This window comes from Hemiscyllium ocellatum, chromosome 18, assembly GCF_020745735.1.
Source record: "Hemiscyllium ocellatum isolate sHemOce1 chromosome 18, sHemOce1.pat.X.cur, whole genome shotgun sequence".
In the NCBI taxonomy this organism is placed as follows: Eukaryota; Metazoa; Chordata; class Chondrichthyes; order Orectolobiformes; family Hemiscylliidae; genus Hemiscyllium; species Hemiscyllium ocellatum.
The window spans coordinates 13523998-13546101 of NC_083418.1; the positions used below are offsets into that span (position 1 = coordinate 13523998).

Genomic DNA, 22104 nt, shown 5'->3' on the forward strand with positions numbered 1-22104 from the left:
GCTGGAACAATAGAAGCAGCACAAATGGGTGGGGTCAAGCTCCCACAAAACCAGGATTTTAGTTAAACTTCCAGCATTGCTGGAATCTTGAAGCTGGATGTGGAAGCTATTGTTTCTCTCGATTACAGCTAAAATGTTGGGTTCTCTTCCTTCTTTGAGAATTACATGTGAGGCAATCTATTTTATTGACTTTGTGTTTGCCATGGGTGTATTTATGGAATATTACAATATTGGAACAGTTGTTCTTAAGTAGTTAAATGATCTATTAGTCTGTTAAGTCTTCCAATAGAGTTGTTATTCCAATACTTGTTTCATTTAGAGTCATAGAGATGTACAACACAGAAACATAGTCTAACTCATCTATGCTGATCAGATATCCTAACCTTATCTAGTCCCACCTGCCAGCACCCAGCCCATAACCCCCTAAACCCTTCTTATTCATATAGCCATCCAGATGCCTTTTAAATATTGCAATTGTACCAGACTCCACCACTTCTTTTGGCAGCTCATTCCATACACGCACCACCCAATGTGAAAAAGTTGCCCCTTAGGTTCCTTCTAAATTTTCCCCTCTCATCTTAAACCTATGCCCGTAGTTCTAGACTCTGTCACCCCAGGGAAAATACTTTGTATTTTCATGCTCCTATCCATGCTCCTCATGATTTTATAAACCTCTATAAGGTCACCCCTCAACCTCTGACGCTCCAGGGAAAACAGCCCCAGCCTGTTCAGCCTCTCGATATAGCTCAAATCCTCCAACCCTGGCAACATTCATGTAAATGTCTTCTGAACCCTTTCAAGTTTCGCAACATCCTTCCTATGGCAGGGAGTCCAGAATTGCACACTTGTATTCTTACACTATAGTGAAAATAAAATGTGTTTTTCTTCATGCCTGGTAGTTTGATCAATCAAATTTCATGCACTAGAAAACACCTTACACTTGCCTTTACAAATAAAGAAAAGGTTGGGGTCAAGGCTATCTTCTTCATATATTTCAAGGTGGTTTGGTCTGGTCCATAACACTTCAAATTGAGCAGGCCAAGCCAGGAATTTTCCTGACTACTGCTATCTGCCTCCAGAATAAAAACTAAACCTATAGTAACCCATTGTGTTATAAGCTGACATTGTAGAATTTTACAGTTCATAAGGTGGCCATTTGGCTAATCATGCCTGTAGTAGCTCTCAAGAGTTGCCCAGTTAGCCCCATTCTCTAGTTCTATCTTTGTTGCCTTTTAAATTCTGAAGTAATGTTTCACAAAACAAGATTATGTTTATTTTATTTATTTTAAACTGGTAGTTTGGAAATTCCTCATTTTTTTCCCCTGTGTTTGTTCATTTTAGTCAAATACCTCACCTGTCCCAAGACTCTGATCTACAGCTACAGTATGACAAGCTGCCATCGTACGTGCAAGTCCCTAGGAGCCCCAGATAAAACATGTGAGATTGACTTTGAGCCAGTTGATGGATGTGGTTGTACTAATGGAACCTACATGGAGGAATCTGGCGAATGTGTACCGCCCTCCAGGTGTCCATGCTATTATAGGGGGTTGACAGTGCCAGCAGGAGAGGTCATTCATGAGGAAGATGCCATGTGGTGAGCTTATGAAGTTAATTAATTAATGATTTAACTGTGCAGCAGTAGCCGAACTCTTTGTTGAAATCCTGTTATTTTATTTTAGTACCTGCAATCAAGGGAAGCTTGAGTGCATTGGAAAAGAATTAAAACTTCAAGGTAACATTTTGAAGAAAGGTAATTATTCAGACAGACAATTTTTGTTTGTATTTCCTAAACCCACTTTTGGTTCTGCTCCCCAGTCTGTGCTGCTCCCATGGTTTACTTTGACTGCAATAATGCTTCAGCTGACAGTGTTGGTACAGAGTGTCAGAAGAGTTGCCAAACCCTTGATATGGAGTGTGTGAGTATTAATAATGAGTGTGATTGTATGTGTAAATATTTTAATAGTCAGATACACTTATGATTCTTCCATATGGTTCTTTATTCTTGACATTAGATCTACCATTCAAGGTAGATCTTATTTGCTCAATGATTTATTTTGTTTTGTCTTTAGTCTCCTCTATTCAATGTAGCACATGGAGCAAAGACACTGTAGTAGCTCAGAGATCTAAGTAATATAGGAGCAGAAGTAATTTGTGTATTCTGTTGAGTCTTCTGCCATTCGTTTAAGATAATGACTGGTCTGTGTCCATCTCCCTGCTTTGTTTCCACATCCATTACTACTCTTATCTAACTAAACTATACTGTTGTAATGGAGCAGATTTTGAACACAACTAGCAACCAAAGTCTGGGCATCCATGGGGCGTGGTGGGCCTTCAACAGTAGCACGATCATACTCCAACCTCATGGCCCAGCATTTCCCCAGCTCAGCCATGAGCATCAAGCCAAGGGATCAACCCAGATACAATGAAGAGTATAAGACAGCATGCGAGGAGCAGACTAGGCATGCCTAAAAATGAGATGTCAACCTGGTGAAACTGCAACACAGAACTAGTTATATGGAAAACAGCACAGTGACAACTAATAGAAAGAGCCAAGCAATCTGATCTAAACTTTGCAGCCCTGCCACATCCAGTCGTGAATGGTGGACGACTCATGATTTGGAGGTATTAACTGGGCTGGACAAAGTTAAAAATCACTTAACATCAGGTTAAAGTCCAACAGGTTTATTTGGTTGCACTAGTTTTTGAGGTGTTGCCTCTTCATCAGGTGGTTGTTAACACAACCATCTGATGAAGAGGCAGCAGCTTGAAAACTAGTGCTTTCAAATAAATCTGTTGAACTTTAACCTGGTGTTGAGTGATTTTTAGCTTTTTCACTGGAAGATGCTCTACAAGTATTCCCATCCTCAGTAATAAAAAGATAAGGCTGAAGCATTTACAACAATCCTCAGCTAGAAGCACTGAGTGAATGATCCACCTTAGCCTTCTCCCTTGAATTACAGATACCAGTCTTCAACCAATTTAACTCACTCCACTCCATGTGAAATCAAGAAGCAGTTGGTGGCATTGGATACAGTGAAGATTATGGGCCTTGACAACATTCTGGCAATAGTACTGAAGACTTGTACTCCAGAACCTGCTGCATTCCAATCCAAGCTGTTCCAGTACAGCTACAATCCTGACCTCCACCCGACAATGTGGAAAATCGCCAGAAATGTGCTATATACAAATGCAGGACAAATCCAATCCAGCCAGTTTTTGCCCCAGTTTCCACTTGATCATTCGTAAAGTGATGGAAGATGTCATCAACAGAGCTATCAACAACAACCTGCTCATTGACACTCCTGTCCTATTACAGGAGTAAAACATGGTTCAAAACATGAACGAAAGAACTGAATTCCAGAGATGAGGTGACAATAACAGCCCTTGACATCAAGGTCGCATTTGACCAAGTGTGGCATCAAGGAGCCTTTACAAAACTGAAATTAATTGGAATCAGGGGCAAACTCTGCTGGTTGGAGTCATTCTTGGTACATGGGAAGATGCTTGTGGTTATCAGAGGTCAGTCACCTCAGCACCGGGACATCTCTGCGTGTATTCTTCAGGAAAGTTTCCTAGGCCCAACCATATTCAGCTGCTTCATCAATTACCTTCCTCCATCATAAGATCAGGAGTGGGGATGTTTGCCAATGGCTGGACAATATTTCCACTTACGACTCCTCAGATACTAAACTAGTCTATATTTAAATGCACCAAGTTCTGGACCATATTCAGGCTTGGGCTAACAAGTGGCAAGTAACGTTTGCGCAACACAAAAGCAAGGCAATAACATTCTCCAATAAGAGATAGTCTAACCATTGCTTCTTGACTTTCAATGGTGTTATCATCACTGAATCCCCCATTATCAACACCTTGGGTTAACCATTGATCAGAAACTTAGCTGGACTCACCACATAAATATGGTGACTACAAGAGCAGGTAGAGATTAGGAGTATGACGGCAGTAACTCACCTTCTGACTCCCCAAAGCCTGACCACCATCTGCAACGCCCAAGTCAGGGGAGTGATGGAACATTCCACACTTCCCTGGATGGATGCTGTTCCAAGAACACAAGACACTTGACACCATCCAGGACATGGCAGCCTGCTTGATTGGAAGTACATCCACTCCCTCCACCCACCACTACAACATACATTGCAGAAATTTTCCAAACATCCTTAGACACCACCTTGCAAATTCATGACCATTTCCACCAAGAAAAAAAAGGGAAGCAGGTAGGGAACATCACCACCTGCACTATCCTGACTTGGAAATATATCATTGTTCCTTCAATGTCACTTGGTCAAATCCTGGAATTTCCTCCCTATGGGCAATGTGGGTCTACTGACAGCACATGGAGTACAGCAGTTCAAGAAGACAGCTCACCCATTACTTTCTCAAGGGCAACTCTGGACAGGCAATAAATGCTGCCCAGCCAGTCTCACCCATATCCCAGAAGTGAACTATAGTAGTAAACAAAATTCAACATGTGGAGAGAATTCTAGATTGTTGCAGATCTTTACATGAAGAAATTCTTCCTGATATGACACCTTATTTTCGGCTACCTACATAAAAATGATCTTTCCTCCAACATAAAGTCATAAGTGTGGATGTTCACAGATCATTAAACAGGATTCAGTAGAATTTCCAACTGCTCTGATACCAAAAGAATTCATTCCACATGTAGCAGGATCTGGACAACATTCAGGCTTGGACAGAAAATGGCAAATGACATTCATGCTAACCTAATATCAGGCAATCACTTCTCCAGTAAGAGACAATCTAACCATCTGTTTGTGACATTCAATGTAACTGAATCAAATGAATAAACTCTGTAGCTACATGGACAACTCACAGGCTGAATTCTGCATCAGATAACTCATCTCCTGACACTGCAAACCTTGCACATCAGCTGTTAAAAAAATTGTTATGGGAAGTGGATGTCATGGGTTAGAGTAGTGTTTATTGCTCATCCTTATTTGCTCATAAGAAGGTTGTAATGAGCTGGTTTCTTGAACTGCTGCAGGCATTGGGTTTTCGGTACATCCCCTGGTGTTGTTAGGAAAGGAATTTCAGAATTTTGACCCCATGACAATGCGAGTTCCAAGTCAGAATAGTATGTGAATTAGAGGAGATCTTCCCAGGATAAGTTCATTATCTACAAGACAGAAGTCAGGAGTGTGATAGAATACTCTCCATTTGTCTGCATGAGTGCAGCTCTAACAACACTCAAGCAACTTGGTACCATCTAAGATAATGCAGCCCATTCGATTGGAACCCCATCCATCACCTTATACATTCATTCTCTCCACTACCAACACACAGTGGTAACTGTGTATTCCATCTATAAGATTTGTTGCAGGAACCTGCTCAGTACTTTCTAAATCTGCAACCTTTGTTACCTATCAGGACAAGGCAGAAACACCACCTTCTGCAAGTTTCCCCTTGAGTCACACAGCTTCCTGACTTGGAGATATATTAGTTATTCCTTCAATGTCTATGCTCAAAATCCTGGAACTCCCTTCCTGACAGCACTAAGGGTTTACTGACAACAGAAAGACTGAAGCAGTTCAAGAATGTGCCTCACTAGCATCTTCAAGAGTAAGTAAGGATGGAAGCTAAATGCTGACCTTGCCAAAGTTAGTGACATCCCAAAAATTAGTTTTAAAAATGTTTGCTTTATGTACCCAGACATATCGTATAATCAACTTAAACATTTCAATTAGAACCCCCTGAACTTCCTGTGCTTGAGGGAATGTGAGCCTAATTTTTTACAATCCTTGCATCATTTATCCCTTTTGTTTCATTGTCATCCTGGTGAGTTTGCATTGCACGTCTCCCATGACCCTCAATCCAGAATGTTCTTCATAAACTTCATACTCCAGACGTAATCTAGTCTTTCTGCCTACATTTTCCCTGTTGCTTTTATTTTGTACTTGTCTGTGTTTTAGTAATCTCTGGATATTGTCGCTCTTTGCTGCTCAGTGATTAAATTAAACTTTCAATTTTTTTTCTTCTTTACAGTATGCCACAGGTTGTGTCTCTGGTTGTGTATGTCCTGATGGTTTAGTTTCTGATGGAAGTGGTGGCTGTATTCCTATAAATCAGTGCCCATGTACTCATAATGGAATTCAGTACCATTCTGGGGACATTGTACAGGTGGACTGTAATTCATGGTACGTAGAAAATATTTACTCATTTTTAACCAACAGGTAAGGTACATCAGTGTAACAACACTACCAATGTAATTTGGTTAACGTACATCTTGTTTAACTTTTTAAGTGAATGCAAGAATAGATTGTGGACCTGCACAAACCAACAGTGTCATGGGACATGTATGATCTATGGAGATGGGAACTACGTCACTTTCGATGGAAAACGTTACAATTTTAATGGTGACTGTGAATATGTTGTTGCACAGGTATTGGAGACAAATATGCCTATTCATTAAAATAATCATTGTCTTATTTATCAAATAGAACAAAAGATTGACAATGAAAGTAAAATTTGGATCTTATATCAGTGGAAGTTAACTACATAACGGTGCTACTTTAATAGTTCAACAAGTGCAATGATGCTAAATTGCTCTGTTTATTACTGCTCTTGCATTCCAATTTCAGAATTTTTAGAGTTAAATTAGTTTTGTTTGCAGCATATTTATAGACTTACAGTTATATATTCTGTAGAATTGTTAGTTTTTTTTAATTCTGTCTATTCATACTTGCTAGGATTATTGTGGAAATAACACCTTGAATGGTACCTTCAGAGTAATCACTGAAAACATCCCTTGTGGGACCACTGGAACAACATGTTCTAAATCAATTAAAATCTTCTTAGGGGTAAGTGAACAGAATAATATGCAATTAGAATCACTGTATCTACTTCATGGACTTGAACGGGTACAGGCAAAAGTGTTGAGGGGAACGAGGTGTTAAATATTTTAAAAAACAGGGTTGGAGTCTTTGTATTTTGCCCAAAACACAGACAAATTGAAATAGAAATTAGTAGATAAGGCAAGTGACTGAAAGAATGATGTATGAAAGGTGTTGTATCAGACACCGGCACAGGCACCGGCACTGGAACAGGAGGGAATTGTACATTTGCTGAACGGCTGGGGACCAGGATCCCAATGAAAAGAATGAATGTGGCAGTTACAAAAATTTTATGTGAATGAATTGGGATTGAAAAGATAGTAGAAACAATAACTCTGCAACAAACAAAAAAGAACAGACTAATAATCTGAATGGTTGCTTCACAAGAGAGAATTAAGAGACATAATTGGGAAAACAACAGTGCTGCTGATGGACAAATATGTCTATGCTGCCCAAATGAGGTAGTTGTTATACAAATACAAATTCAACTCAGATCAATCAGGAGTAATATGGACTCTTGAGAATGATAGCACTGGTGTGATCAGTGAGCATAAGAAAATGCTGGGCACATCAAATAACTATATTGAGTCAGAGCTTACAGGAAAGGAAAAGGATAGTCTGCTGTACCTGCCAAGACTATTAATATTGAAGAAGAGGCAGGGATTCACTATAATTGACTTAAACAAGTAAACGTAATGAGGAAAGCGAAGGTGCTAAAGAGTAATAAATCTCCAGATGGTTTCCATGTCAGGGTTCTAAAGTAGGTCAATGAGAACATGTAAAATGCCATCTTCTGAAAGAAAAAAATAGAATGGTGTGAAAAACTCAGCAAGTTTGGAAGCAGAGGAACAGAGTAAGTGGGCTGAATCTGATGTTTATTTGGCTAAATGCTAAATGCATGAAATTCTTTGCAAGGGTTTTCACTGCGAGGCTCAATGGATTTTCTCACTACCTTACCAAACTCACCTCATTAACTACCATGTGCCTATAGCCTCCCTCTTGCACTATTCTATCTCAGTCATCGTGCACTTTTCCCAAAACAGCTCACCAGGTTTCCCAGACTTGATCAACATTCTTGGCTTCAGTGCTATTTAAAAGACCATTGTGCATCTAGACAAGCACCATCAGTCTGGAGCCCTGTATGGTTAAAGACATTTTCCCAAACATGGCAGACAAAAAGAATTTGGTGCTCCATTTTAAAGCCAAAGGCCTAAAGGTCCTGGTTGACAGTGTGGTGCACAGATGGGACATACTCTTCCCCTAGGACCAGCAGGGGAGGCTACGATGGCAGACCATGCCAGTCTGCTCTGAGATCACCACCAAGGTCAGTGCAGCCATTTGGAGAAATGCCTAGCAATGTAGGAAGAAGGAGGTCAATGTCCAAGAGAGGCAGAGAGGTGAGGGAGGGAATTCTAGAGCTTAGGACCTAGGCAACTGAAGTTAAGCTGCCAACTGTGGATCAGTTAAAGTCAAAGATGCTTAAGGTCAAAATTAGATGAACATTCTGGTAAGGTTGCGAGGCTCAGGATACAACAGAGGTAGGAACAAGGCAACAGTTTTAAAAATCAAGACTTTGCTTGATCAAAGCCTCATGTAGGTCAGTGAACACATGGGTCATTGATGAACAGGATTTGGTGTGTTAGTACTCAAGCACAGAAATTTTCATGACCCGAAGTTTACCCGAAGTGTAGAATATGTAAGACCAGATGAGTGTGCAGTGGTTTAGTCAATTTTAGGAGATAACAAATGCATTGTGGATTTCAGCAGTAGATGAGCTAAGGCAGAGTGATGTTGGGCATTAACAGCAAGAATAAAAAGATAGTCTCATGCAGTTGCAAGCAAGAGGAACAAAATTATTAGCTGGAAAATGGAGTTTTAAGTGGGCATCAAAGATGACTTTGGTCATCTCAGTGATTGATTGAAGAAAATTTCTCCTGATTTAGTCCTGGATGTCAGATAGCAATCTGAACATTTCGGGGTTGACAGAGGTGGTGGTGAAATAGAACTGGATGTCTTCAGAGTAAACACTAATTATATGCCTTCAAAAGCTACCACAAAATTGCAGCATTAGATAAAACACTGGATAGGACCATCGAGGTAACACTGTGGGAGCAGGAAGGGAAGCCATTGGAAATAATACTTGGCCATGATTAAATAGATAAGATTGGAACCAGGAGAGAGTAGTCTCATCTACCTGGACGACAATGGAGATGTTCATTCATGCAGGGTTTGCCGTTAAGGGATGGGGCACTATTTGTCACTGGCCATTTGGGTGTTATGGTTCTGTTCGCCGAGCTGGGAATTTGTGTTGTAGACGTTTCATCCCTTGTCTAGGTGACATCCTCAGTGCTTGGGAGCCTCCTGTGAAGCGCTTCTGTGATGTTTCCTCCGGCATTTATAGTGATTTGTATCTGCCGCTTCCGGTTGTCAGTTCCAGCTGTCCGCTGCAGTGGCCGGTATATTGGGTCCAGGTCGATGTGCTTGTTGATTGAATCTGTGGATGAGTGCCATGCCTTTAGGAATTCCCTGGCAGTTCTCTGTTTGGCTTGTCCTATAATAGTAGTGTTGTCCCAGTCGAACTCATGTTGCTTGTCATCTGAGTTTGTGGCTACTAAGGATAGCTGGTCATGTCGTTTCGTGGCTAGTTGGTGTTCATGGATGCGGATCGTTAGCTGTCTTCCTGTTTGTCCTATGTAGTATTTTGTGCAGTCCTTGCATGGAATTTTGTACACTACATTGGTTTTGCTCATGCTGGGTATCGGGTCCTTTGTCCTGGTGAATTGTTGTCTGACAGTGGCTGTTGGTTTGTGTGCTGTTATGAGTCCTAGTGGTTGCAGTAGTCTGGCTGTCAGTTCAGAAATGTTTTTGAAATGTTCAGAAATCCTCAAGCATTGAGGATGTCACCTAGACAGGGGACGAAATGTCTGCATCACAAATTCCCAGCTCGGCAAACAGAATCACAACAACTAGCACCGTGCTACAAATCTTCTCCCAAACATTTGGGTGTGTTTTTTTCTCTTCCTGGTGGTGGTATAGGAATAAAGTTTTCTGCAGTCGATATTTCTTCACTGTGCCCGGCACCTGCAAGCGCACAACATGAGTGCTGGGGAGAAATAAGCACTGCTACTGTTTGGCAGTAGTATGAGGAGAGGATAAAAGAAAAGAAAAAATAAATAAACAGGGGATTAGATTAAAAGTCAAAATATATATTGCCAGGAGATTAAGAACCTCCTCAGAAGGAAAAGATATGCATAATCAGGAGATTAGAATCTCCTCAATTGAGGACTAACTCCGAGCTGGCTGGCCACTGCCAGTGTACTGTGCCCTTTATTCAAAAAAATGCCAAGAGGGCAAGGTGCCCTTTATACATAGAAAATGTTGGAGCAAACACCAGCAAATGCTGGAGATATGTATCTCATCTTGTAATCCCCTGAGAGAGAGAATAAAAAAAAGCAACGGAGATGTTTGAGGAGGATGGCGAGGTCAACTTCAACAGTTTGAGATGGACAAAATGGGAGAGTTTACCTTTGTCACACCTTCACAGTGTGTCATTTGTTGCTTGGGGATGTGGAGTCAAGGCCAGAATTCTGATTGGAGGGATTCAAACATGAAATTCCAAGAAAGATTTTAGAGGTGATCACACATGCAAGGACTTGAGAGGAAATGGAGTTTGGTGATGGAAGTTTGCAAGAATGGTAGGGGTTCGCAGATTGAGGAAAGCGATAATGAGCATTAACTTATAAGAGAAAGGAACAGTAGAATTAATACTTTAGCTAATTGGAAGGAGGGGAAGTTAGATTGCCAGCAGTTTAGTGACAGAAGGAGATGGGACCCGTGGAGAAGATGAGTTTAGTGAGGATCAGGAAACTAATAGAATCTAGCCTTTATGTCTAGAGGATTAGAATAGAACAGGGTAAACATCATGCTTCTATACAAAGCTCTGTTTTAGATCTTGTATCAAGTATCGTGACTAATCCTGGGTACAACACCTTCAGGATAGAGTAGCTTATATGGAGGGCAGTTTAGATTTAGCAAAATGATTCCTGGACCCTAAAGATTTCTAGAGGATTTCACATCATTAAGATAAAGAGACACATATGCTGTTAATTATAAGACTGAACTTTCTGTGACAAGCTTACTGGGACAAATAATGTTCAAAATAAAGTCTTAAACATATGCCAAGAGAGCAAGGTGCCCTTTGTACAAAGAAAATGTTGGAGCAAACTCCAGCAAATTCTGGAGATATGTATCTCATCTTTTAATCCCTTGAACTTGCTGAACAATTAGTGTTTAAATAACACAACATGTTGTCAACACACTATACATTTCTAATAATCCAACAAATACACTAATTTAATTCTGCAATTTATATGTAGCTATTTTACATGGTATTTATCTCACGAGATTGTTTACAATCTTTCAGAACTTGGAAATAAAACTCTCAGGTGGAAAGTATGAAGTGGTAAAGTTTGGTAGCGGCAAACACATTCCTTATGAAGTACGTTATCTTGGCATTTACCTTGTAATTGAAGCTAAAAATGGACTGGTATTGATCTGGGATAAGAAAACAAGCTTGACCATTAAACTCAGTCACTCCTTTCAGGTAAGTGCTTACTTCTGAACCTTGATATTACAAATGATGCTCTTTACATTAACAGCAATTTAAAACATTTTGAACTAGTACTCACTTTCAACATTCCTTATCATTGCTCATGGTTGAAGTATCTCAAACCCCTTCACGTAATTATTTACTTTGAGATATATTGAGAGTTGTTATGATGGCTAATACACTCTGCTACAAAGAGTTAGCATATGATTTCCTGTTACTATTTTTGTTGCCTGAGATTGATTATCACAGTCCATTCTCCGGCAAGTCACTGTATGCTTTTTCAACTGAAGGTAATGAATGAAAAGCACAGTTGGAAACAGTTCATTTGTGGGTCAGAGCAAGCAACACCAAGTATTGTAGGAAATGATATCTGCCTGTTGTTGTGAGAGAATGATATTTCATGTCATTTATTTATTGCCACAAGGACTGAGTAAATTTTTGTTTGAAGAACATTGTTAATTGCCAGTGTATTTACAGACATATGAACATGTGAATCACAAGGAGGAGTAGGCCATTTGGCCCCTTAAGCCTGTTTCACCATTTAATATGTACACGTTTGATCTGATTGTAACCTCAAATCCACATTTGTTCTGATCCTACTAACTTTTCACCCCCTTGCTTAACTGGAATCTATTTTCTGCCATAAAAATATTCAAGGACTCTGCCTTTTCAAGGAGAGTGTCCAAAAGACTCACAACCCTCTCGGAGAGAAAAAAATTCAACTTATCTGTTTTAAAGGAGTAACCCTTTGTTCTAGATTCTCCCATAAGAGGAAACATTCTCTCCACATCTCCACCATCATGACCTTTCAAGTTGTTGTTAAATGTTGTTTTGATCAAATTGCTTCTTATTCTAAGCTTCAGTGGATACAAGCCTAGCCAACATTTCCTCATAAGATAGTCTGCCCATTACAGATATCAGTCTAGAAAACCTTTTCTGAACTGCCTCCAACACATTTGCATCTGTTCATAAATACTGTAACCAGTACAGTGTAAATTTCTCCAAATAGGGTCTTCCCAATGCCCTGTATAATTGAAGCATACTTTTGTATTCCATTCCTTTCACAATAAACAACAATATTCTACTGGCTTTCCTGATTAATTGCTGTTTCTGCATATGAACCTTTTGTGATCCATGCACTAGGACACCTAGTACCTTTGCATCTCAGAGCTCTGCAACATTTCACTATTTGGTGAATGCTTCTTTTTTATTCTTCCTTCCAAAATGGACAACCTCTCATTTTCTCACATTAGACTCAATTTGCCAAATCTTTAACAATTCAGGTAACCTGTCAATATCAATTTTGTAACCGCCCATGTCATCTTCTCATCCAATTTTTCTATCAATCTTTGCGTGGTCAACACATTTGGCAATACAACCTTCATCGGCACCATTTACATAAAGGCTATGCTTGCTGACACCTAGGAACATGCTCACTAGCAAGGATCTCTCATAAATAAATTTGAACAAAGAATTACAACTACCTAATACTGAAAAAAAAGTAAATTGGTTAATGAAAATAAAGAATAAAACAAGATGGACTTATAATTTTAATTTGTAAAAACTTTCTTAATATTCTATATGTGCATTTGGAAATAATCAGTGGTTGAGTATATGCAATCAATAATTATTATCAGATCATTGGTGTCAGCAAGCATTTTTTATATAGATTATAAACTGTGCCTATCTGTGTAACATGTCATTAATTACATAGAAACATAGAAAATATGTATAGGAGTAGGCCATTCAGCCTTTTGACTGCACCACCATTCAATACAAACATGGCTGATCATGCAATCTCAGTATCCCATTTCCATCCTCTCCCCGTACCTCTTGATCCCCTTAGCCGGAAGGGCCATGTCCAGCTCCCTCTTGAACATATCTAATGAACTAGCACCAACAGTTTCCTGTGTTAGAGAATTCCATGGATTCACAACACTGAGTGGAGAAATTCTTCCTTAGGTCAGTCCTGGGTGACTTACCCCTTATTCTTAGGCTGTGAACCCTTGTTCCAGATTTCTCCAACATTGGGAACATTCTTCCTGCTTCCAGTCCAATCAGGATGTTTTTTTGTTTCTATGAAATCTCCCCTCATTCTTCTAAATTTCAGCGAGCCTTTTTCCACAATGGTGATGCCTAGCACAAGAGGACATAGCTTTAAATTGAGGGGCGCTAGATATAGGACAGATGTCAGAAGTTTCTTTACTCAGAGTAGTAGAGGTGTGGAATGCACTGCCTGCAACAGTAGTAGACTCGCCAAATTTCAGGACATTTAAATGGTCATTGGATAAACATATGGATGAAAATGGATAGGCTTCAGATTGCTTCCACAGGTTGGCGCAACATTGAGGGCCGAAGGGCCTGTACTGCATTGTAATGTTCTATGTTCTATGCAAGAACAGTTGATCCAATCTTTCCTTATATGTCAATCCTGCTTTCGAGGGAATCAATCAATCTAGAACCTTCACTGGACTCCCTCAATAGCAAGAACATCCTTCCTCAGGCGAGGAGACCAAAAGTGCATATAATATTCAAGGTGTGGCCTCATTCAGGCCCTGTATAATTGCAACAAGACATCTTTACCTCAATACTCCAATCCTACCAATCTGAAAGGGATTCATTTACACTTCCTCTCTGCTTCCTGTTAGCCAGCCAATCTTATTTCTATGCCAAAATGTTACCATCTACATCATGAGCTTTTTAGGCACAATAATCTTTGATGTGGCACCTTATCAAGTGCCTTCTGAAAGTCAGAGAATAGTACATCCACTCATTTCCCTTAATCCACCACATATGTTACCTTCTCAATGAACTCCAATAATTTGACCAAATATGATTTAATTTTCACAAAGCCATGATGACTCGTCCTGATTACCTTGAACTTAACAAATGTTTTCACATCTTGCTATATGAATGTGAAAGAAGTGACTAAGATCACTAGATTACTGATTCTCTTTCATTATATCATCATTTCAACAACTCACTTAAATTACAAAGATATGTTTGCCTATTTTTATCATACTGAATGTCCACTGCTAATTAATATTGGAATGCATAATCACTCTTCATCTTGCCTTGGTCATTGACTGCTTTGATTTGATCACTGGCAGTCGTACATTATTGTACACCAAGTAAAGACCCATTGTCAAATTTTCTGTCTGTGATGTCTGAGGCACTCCCCTTGACCGGTCATATAAATGTTTCAGCTACTAGCACAACTCAAGATAAGGTGTTTTGCACCTTGTCCATCAATGAATGACAAGGCATAAACCACTTACCTGAATGGATGCAACTGAAACAATAGTCAAAAAGCATACCATCTTCCCAGCCAAAGCAACTTGCTTGATTGTCAATTTATCCACAAGTCCTTTAAGGAGGGGCTAACAGCCACCCATTCTGGGGAAGCATCCCGCTGACATCGCAGGGAGAAAAGAGAATACGTTTTTTGATTGGTCAGTGCTGTTCAGGAGCTAGTTTGTGTTAACCATTCATTCCCTTGGTGCTGCAGGTGAAGAAATCTCACTGTAGTGCAGGATAAGTGTGTCTCAATTTTGCGAAAGGGTTAGTACAGTTAATTCATCTTCTGGTCAGTACATGGAGTTCCGAGAGTGAGTAAGTTGGGTGGGGGGAGGTGCTATTTGTTAGAAAGTAATAACTGTAATTTTTGTGAACTAATTAAAATTTAATTTGTAAACTAACATCCAATAGAAGTGTAGTCATTATCAGTTGGTGGGATTTTGTGTTCCATCTGCAAGACGTGGTTAATGATGGATGCTGAGAGCATCCCTGATAATTACATCTGCAGGAAGTGTAGCCAGCATCAGCTGCTCACCGAATGAATTGATCGACTTGAGAGGCAGTTGGAGGCACTAAGGAGCATCAGAGATAGAAGTTATAAAAATGTGGTCACACACAAGGTGTAGGAAGATATATTGAGCAGCAGGTCAGTAAGTATAGAAACTGGGGAAAAGCTTGAGATTAAGGCAAATATAGCTAAGAGCAAGAGCAGTCAGGCAGACGTTGCTGAGCTTAGTGGATTCAGAGCTTGGACTTATTTTACTTCAATGTAAGAAATATGACAGGTAAGACGGATGAACTTAGAGCCTCGATTAAAGCATGGAATTATGATGCTGTTGCTATCACAGAAGCGTGGTTGAAAAAGGGACAGGATTGGCAAAGTAACACTTTAGGATATCAATTTTTTTAGATGGAGGAGGAAGCAAAAGAACTACAGGAGTTTCATTACTGGTTAGGGAACATATCACAACTGTGTTGAGAGAGGACACCCTGAAGGGATTTTGCAGTGAGGTATTACGTGTTAAATGCAGGAATAGGAAGGGTGCAGTGACAATGCTGGGATTGTAATACAGATTTCCCAGCTGCCAGTGGAGATAGAGAAAGATTCTGGAAAGATATGAAAATAACATAGTTGCTCTGATGGGTGATTTTAACAACCCCTATATTGACTGGGACTCACTTAGTGCCAGGCATTTGGATGGGGACCAATTTGTTATATGTATCCAGGAGGGTTTTTTGGAACTGTATGTGTATTGAGAGAGGGGGCTATAATGGATCTGATATTGGGAAATAAGCTCAGCCAGGTGATCAAAGTTTCAAATGAGGAATCATTTTGGAAATAGGGACCATAACTCTGTAAGTTTTTGGATATTCATAAATAAGGACAAGAATGAACCTTGGATGAAGGTATTAAAATTGGGGGAAGGCCAACTGTAACTGAATTAGACAGGAGTTGGAGAATGTGGGATTGGGAGCGGCTATTTGAGGGTAAATCTAAATCTGACATAGAATCATAGAGTTGTATAGCATAGAAACAGACTCTTCGGTCCAACTTATCCCGGCCAACCAGATATCCTGAACTAATCTAGTCCCATTTCCCAACATTTGGCCCATATCCCTCCAAACCCTTCCTATTCATTTACTCATTCAAATGCCTTTTAAATGTTGTAATTGTACCAGCCTCCACCACTTCCTCTGGCAGCTCACTCTATACACACACTACCATCTGTGTGAAAAAGTTACCCCTTAGATTCCTTTTAAATTTTTCTCTTCTCACCTTAAACCTATGCCCTCTTGTTTTGAAATCCTCCAGCCTATAGAAAAGACTTTGGCTATTCACTCTATCCATGGTCCTCATGACATTATGGTCACTCCTCAGCCTCCCCAACTCCAGGGAAAGTAGCCACAGCCTATTCAGCCTCTCCCTATAGCTCAAACCCTCCAACCCTGGCAACATCACTATAAATCTTTTCTGAACCCTTTCAAGTTTCACAACATCCTTCCTATAGCAGGGAGACCAGAACTGTATGCATTATCTAAAAGGAGCCTAACCAATGTCCTCCATAGCTGCAACATGACCTCCCAAATCCTATACTCAATGCACTGACCAATAAATCAAAATAGCGAAAGTGAGGACTGCAGATGCTGGAGATCAGAGTCAAGATTAGAGTGGTACTGGAAAAGCACAGCAGGTCAGGCAGTGTCCGAGGAGCAGGAAAATCGATGTTTCGGGCAGGAGCCATTCATCAGGAAATCAAACATACCAAATGTATTCTTCACTGTCCTGTCTATCTGGGACTCCACTTTCAAGGAACAATGAATCTGCACTTCAAGGTCTCTTTGTTCAGCACCACTCCCCAGGACCTTATCATTAAATGCGTAAGTTCTGCCCTGATTTGCCTTTCCAAAATGCAGCACCTCATATTTATCTAAATTAAACTCCATCAGTCCTCAATGGACTTCTCAGACCATTAACTGTTGTATTCTGAGGTAACCTTCTACACTGATCACTGAACCTCCAATTTTGCTGTCATCTGCAAACTTACCAACCATACCTCCTATGTTCACAACCAAATCATTTGTAAAAATGATGAAAAGCAGTGGACCTGCATCGATCCCAGTGGCACACCACTGGTTACAGGCTTCCAGTGTGAAAAACATTCTACCTTTGAGCCAGTTCGATATCCAAATGGCTAGTTCTCCCTGTATTCCATGTAATCTAATCTTGCTGACCATTCTACCATGAGGAACCTTGTCAAATGCCTTAGTAAACTCCACTGTTATGCCCTCATCAATCCTCTTTATTACTTCTTCAAATGTGAGAACATATTAAGGACTAATTGATTCAAGTGAAGGACAGACATGCCTCCTATGAAAGTGAAGGACAGGAATGGCAGAATTTGGAAATTTTGGATGACAGGGGAAATTATCAGCCTTTATTCCTGATGAAGGGCTTTTGCCCGAAATGTCGATTTCGCTGCACTTTGTATGCTGCCTGAACTGCTGTGCTCTTCCAGCACCACTGATCCAGAAATTATCAGCTTAGTCAAAAGGCATGCCTAACGTCTAAGCAGCTAAAAATAGACAAAGTTCTTGAAGAATGTAAAGAGGTTCAAACAGGGACTTATAAGGGCTAAAAGGGGCCATGAAATGTCCTTGTCAAACGGCAAAAGAAGAATCCCAAGGCTTTTATAGTATATTAGGAGCAAGAGGGTACCTATAGAAAGAGTAGGTCCACTCACAGATAAAGGAGGAAGGTTATGTGTGGAGTCAGAGGAAATGCGTAAGATCCTTAATGAGTACTCTATCACCAATGAGAGGGACATGAAGTTAGGGGAAGTATGAATACAGTCGGGCAGGTCAACATAATGAAGGAGGAAGTGATGGGTGTCTTGAAATACATTAATGTAGACAAGCCCCCAAGGCTAGATGGGATCCATCCGAATATAATGTGGGAGGCAAGGGAGGAAATAGCTAGGGCCTTAATAGATATTTTTGCATCCACTTTGGCCTCAGACAAAGTTCCAGAGGACTGGCGAATGGCCAATGTTATTCCTTTGTTTAAGAAGGGAAATAGTGGTAATTCAGGTAATTACAGGATGGTGAGCTTGATGTCAGTTGTGGGGAAGCAATTGGAGATGATACTGAGAACCGGGATTTATTCACATTTGGAAGCAAATGGACTTGTTAGGGATACAAAGTTAAAAATCACACAACATCAGGTTATAGTCCAATAGATTTAATTGGAAGCACACTAGCTTTCAGAGCGCCGCTCCTTCATCAGGTGGTAGTGGAGAGCTCAATCCTAACACACAGAATTTATAGCAAAAATTTACAGTGTGATGTAACTGAAATTATACATTGAAAAATTGATTGTCTGTTAAGCCTTTCATCTGTTAGAATACAGTAATAGTTTCATTTCTTTCATGTGTAAATCACAAAACCTTTTTTTAAAAAAGTTGCATTCTCGGGTTAGCTGTTTACAATGGTGTTAACTAGACATTATGTTGAAGGTGTTGGCCCCCTGTATTCTCTGTCTATTCCATGGTGTTTAGATTGATTCTAGTCTAAAAAGTGAGATAACGGAGTTTTACTTAAATTCATGCAGTTTTTGAGCTCAGAGTTTTACATGAATACATGCAGTTTTTGAGCAAAGTACTGAACTCCAAATCATTGTTAGGGATAGGCAACGTGGATTTGTGTGGGAAAGGTCATGTCTCACCAACTTGATTGAGGTTTTTGAGGAGGTGACAAGAATGATTGCTTCGGTAGGGGCAGTTGATGTTGTCTCCATGGACTTTAGTAAGGCATTTAATATGATACCTCATGGCAGACTGGTATAGAAGTTAGAGATTCACGGGATCAGGGTCAACTGGCTGGATGAATACAAAAGTGGCTTGATCACAGAAAACAGACAATAGCGGTGAAAGGTTTTTCAGTTCAGAAATCAGTAACTAGTGGTATTCCGTAGGGATCAGTAGTGAGATCTTTGTTGATTGCAAGATATATAAATGATCTGCAGGGAAATGTAGGTCGACTGATTATCAAGTTTGCAGATGACACCAAAGTTGGTAGAGTTCCAGATAGTGAGGAGGATTATCAAAAGATACAGCAGGATATACAATTATTGCAGATTTGGGCAGAGAAATGGCAGATAGAGTTTAATCCAGACCAATGCGAGTTGATGCACTTTGGAAGATCAAATTCAGGTACCAATTATACAGTAAATGGCAGAACCCCGAGGGACTTTGACATTCAGTGGGATCTGAGTGTACAGGTCCACATATTCCTGAAAGTGACAGCACAATTGGATAAGGTGGTCAAGAGGCATGTAGTACACTTGCCTTCATTGGCTGGGGCATGATTATAACTTTAATTCGGCCATATTTGGAATATTGCAAGCAGTTCTGGTTGCCACACTAACAGAAGGACGTGAATGCTTTGGAGAGGACACAGGCAAGGTTTACCAGGACGTTGCCTGGTCCAGAAAGTTTTAGGTATGAAGAGAGTTGGATAAATTCAGATTGTTTTCACTAGAAAGAAGAAGGCTGAGAGGGCAACCTGATAGAGGTCTACAAAATTATGAGATGCAGAAATAGGTTGAATAGTCAGAGGCTTTTTTCCAAGGATGGAAAGGTCAACTACAGATTCAAAGTGAGAGGAAGAAAGTTTAGGGAAGAAGTGTAGGTAACATTTTTCACACAGAGAGTGTTGGGTTCCTGGAATGCACTGCCAATGGAAGTGTTGGAACAGGCACATTTCAAATGTTTAAGGAGCATCTTGAGATGAGCAAAGGGATAAATACTATGTATGGACAATAAGTGGTGTGCATAAATAAGGACCAGTGGTGCAGGCTTAGTGGGCTAAAGGGCCTATTCTTGTGTTGTATTATATTGTATAAAACTAACCAACCATAAAAACCCTCCACCCACCTATCCAAGGTTATTATTGTGTGCCTACATTACTGTGTGTTCTCTACCATCTAGAAGGACCAGGCCTGCAGGTGCATGGAAACACCATTATTTTTAAATTCTATTCCAGTCACAGAATTTCCTTGAAAGATTACTTGGGAACACTTTCATCACTGACAGCAAAGGCTCAAGAAGCAACCCTTCTGAAAGGGTTGTGATAAACTATTAGTGCCAGCCTTAGCAGCAATATCCAGATCCAGAACATGAAGATTTTCAAAGTTCAGAACAAAATACTATAATTGGAAAAGAGAATTTGGAGGTCAAAACAGTAATTGTTTTTTAGACAGTGTTTGTTAAATCACTGAAAAATCATAAGCAGTTCCAAAGTGCAAAAATTCTGTTGGTCCATTAAAGAGCCAGCATTTTTTTCTGTTCTTCTGTCAATAAATGATGACTGGTGTAAAGCATTGATTCACTAAACATGATGGCTTTGGAATACTATAATATGCAGTTTAGTTGTCTGTCACCAGTACCAATTTATGTTTTTTTAGGGTGAAGGTTTGCTCGCTGAGCTGTAGGTTTGATATCCAGATGTTTCATTACCTGGCTAGGTAACATCATCAGTGACGACCTCCAAGTGAAGTGAAGCTGTTGTCTTCTGCTTTCTATTTATATCTTTCTCCTGGATGGTCTTCCTGGGGTTTGTGATGATGTCATTTCCTGTTCGTTTTCTGAGGGGTTGATAGATGGCATCTAGATCTATGTGCTTGTTTATGGCGTTGTGGTTGGAGTGCCAGGCCTCCAGGAATTCTCTGGCATGTCTTTGCTTAGCCTGTCCCAGGATAGGTGTGTTGTCCCAGTTGAAATGTTGGTTTTTGTCATCCGTATGTAGGGCTATGAAGGAGAGAGGGTCGTGTCTATTTGTGGATAGCTGGTGTTTGTGTATCCTGATGGCTAACTTTCTTCCTGTTTGTCCTACGTAGTGTTTGTGGCAGTCCTTGCATGGAAATCTTTAGATGACGTTGGTTTTGTCCATGGGTTGTACTGGGTCTTTTAAGTTTGGTAGTTTTTGTTTGAGAGTCTTGGTAGGTTTGTGTGCTACTAGGATTCCGAGGGGTCTTAGTAGTCTGGCTGTTCATTTCTGAAACTTCTTTGATGTATGGTAAAGTGGTTAGGGTTTCTGGCTGTGTTTTGTCTGCTTGTCGTGGTTAGTTTTTGAGGAATCTGCGCACTATTTTTTGAGTATCCGTTCTTCTTGAATACGTCGTATAGGTGGTTCTCCTCTGTTTTCTGAAGTTCGTCTGTGCTGCAGTGTGTGGTGGCTCATTGGAATAGTGTTCTGATACAGCTTTGTTTGTGTGAGTTGGGATGGTTGCTGGTGTAGTTTAGTATTTGGTCAGTGTTTGTCAGTTTTCTGTATACGCAGGTTTGTAGTTCTCCATTGTCCTTTCTTTCGACTGTGATGTCCAGGAACGTGAGTTTGTTGTCGGTTTCTTCCTCCTTGGTGAATTTTATGCCTGTGAGGATGTTGTTGATGATGTTAAATGTCTCTTCTATCTTGTTTGGTTTTGTGATGACATCGTTTTGTGATGTCATCTACATAGTGGACCCAGACTTTTGGTTTGATGGTTGGTAGGGTTGTTTGTTCTAATCTTTGCATTACTGCTTCTGCTATGAATCCTGATAACGGAGATCCCATGGGTGTGCTGTTGGTTTGTTTGTAGACTATGTTGTTGAAAGTGAAGTGAGTGGTGAAGCACAGGTCCACTAGCTTCATGATATTTTCATTGGTAATGTGATTGATGGTGGTTGGTATGTGTGTGATGGTCTCTTCTAAAAATGTGGTAAGTGTTTCCTTTGCCAGGTCGATGTTGATGGAGATGATTTTTTTTTAAATTACCTTTGAAGGAAAAAATAA

The 22104-nt window shown here is 40.1% G+C and overlaps 1 protein-coding gene across 1 annotated transcript in view; it reads left to right on the forward strand.

The window, feature by feature from the left end:
- LOC132824528 (mucin-2-like) overlaps positions 1 to 22104 on the forward strand; it is a 167966-nt gene that overhangs the window by 33212 nt on the left and 112650 nt on the right. Inside the window, exons 17-23 of the mRNA XM_060839164.1 lie at positions 1342 to 1594; positions 1680 to 1732; positions 1816 to 1916; positions 6022 to 6173; positions 6280 to 6418; positions 6726 to 6836; positions 11293 to 11472. Of these exons, the coding sequence (XP_060695147.1) occupies positions 1342 to 1594; positions 1680 to 1732; positions 1816 to 1916; positions 6022 to 6173; positions 6280 to 6418; positions 6726 to 6836; positions 11293 to 11472 (989 nt within the window). The remainder of the gene's footprint in view (positions 1 to 1341; positions 1595 to 1679; positions 1733 to 1815; positions 1917 to 6021; positions 6174 to 6279; positions 6419 to 6725; positions 6837 to 11292; positions 11473 to 22104) is intronic.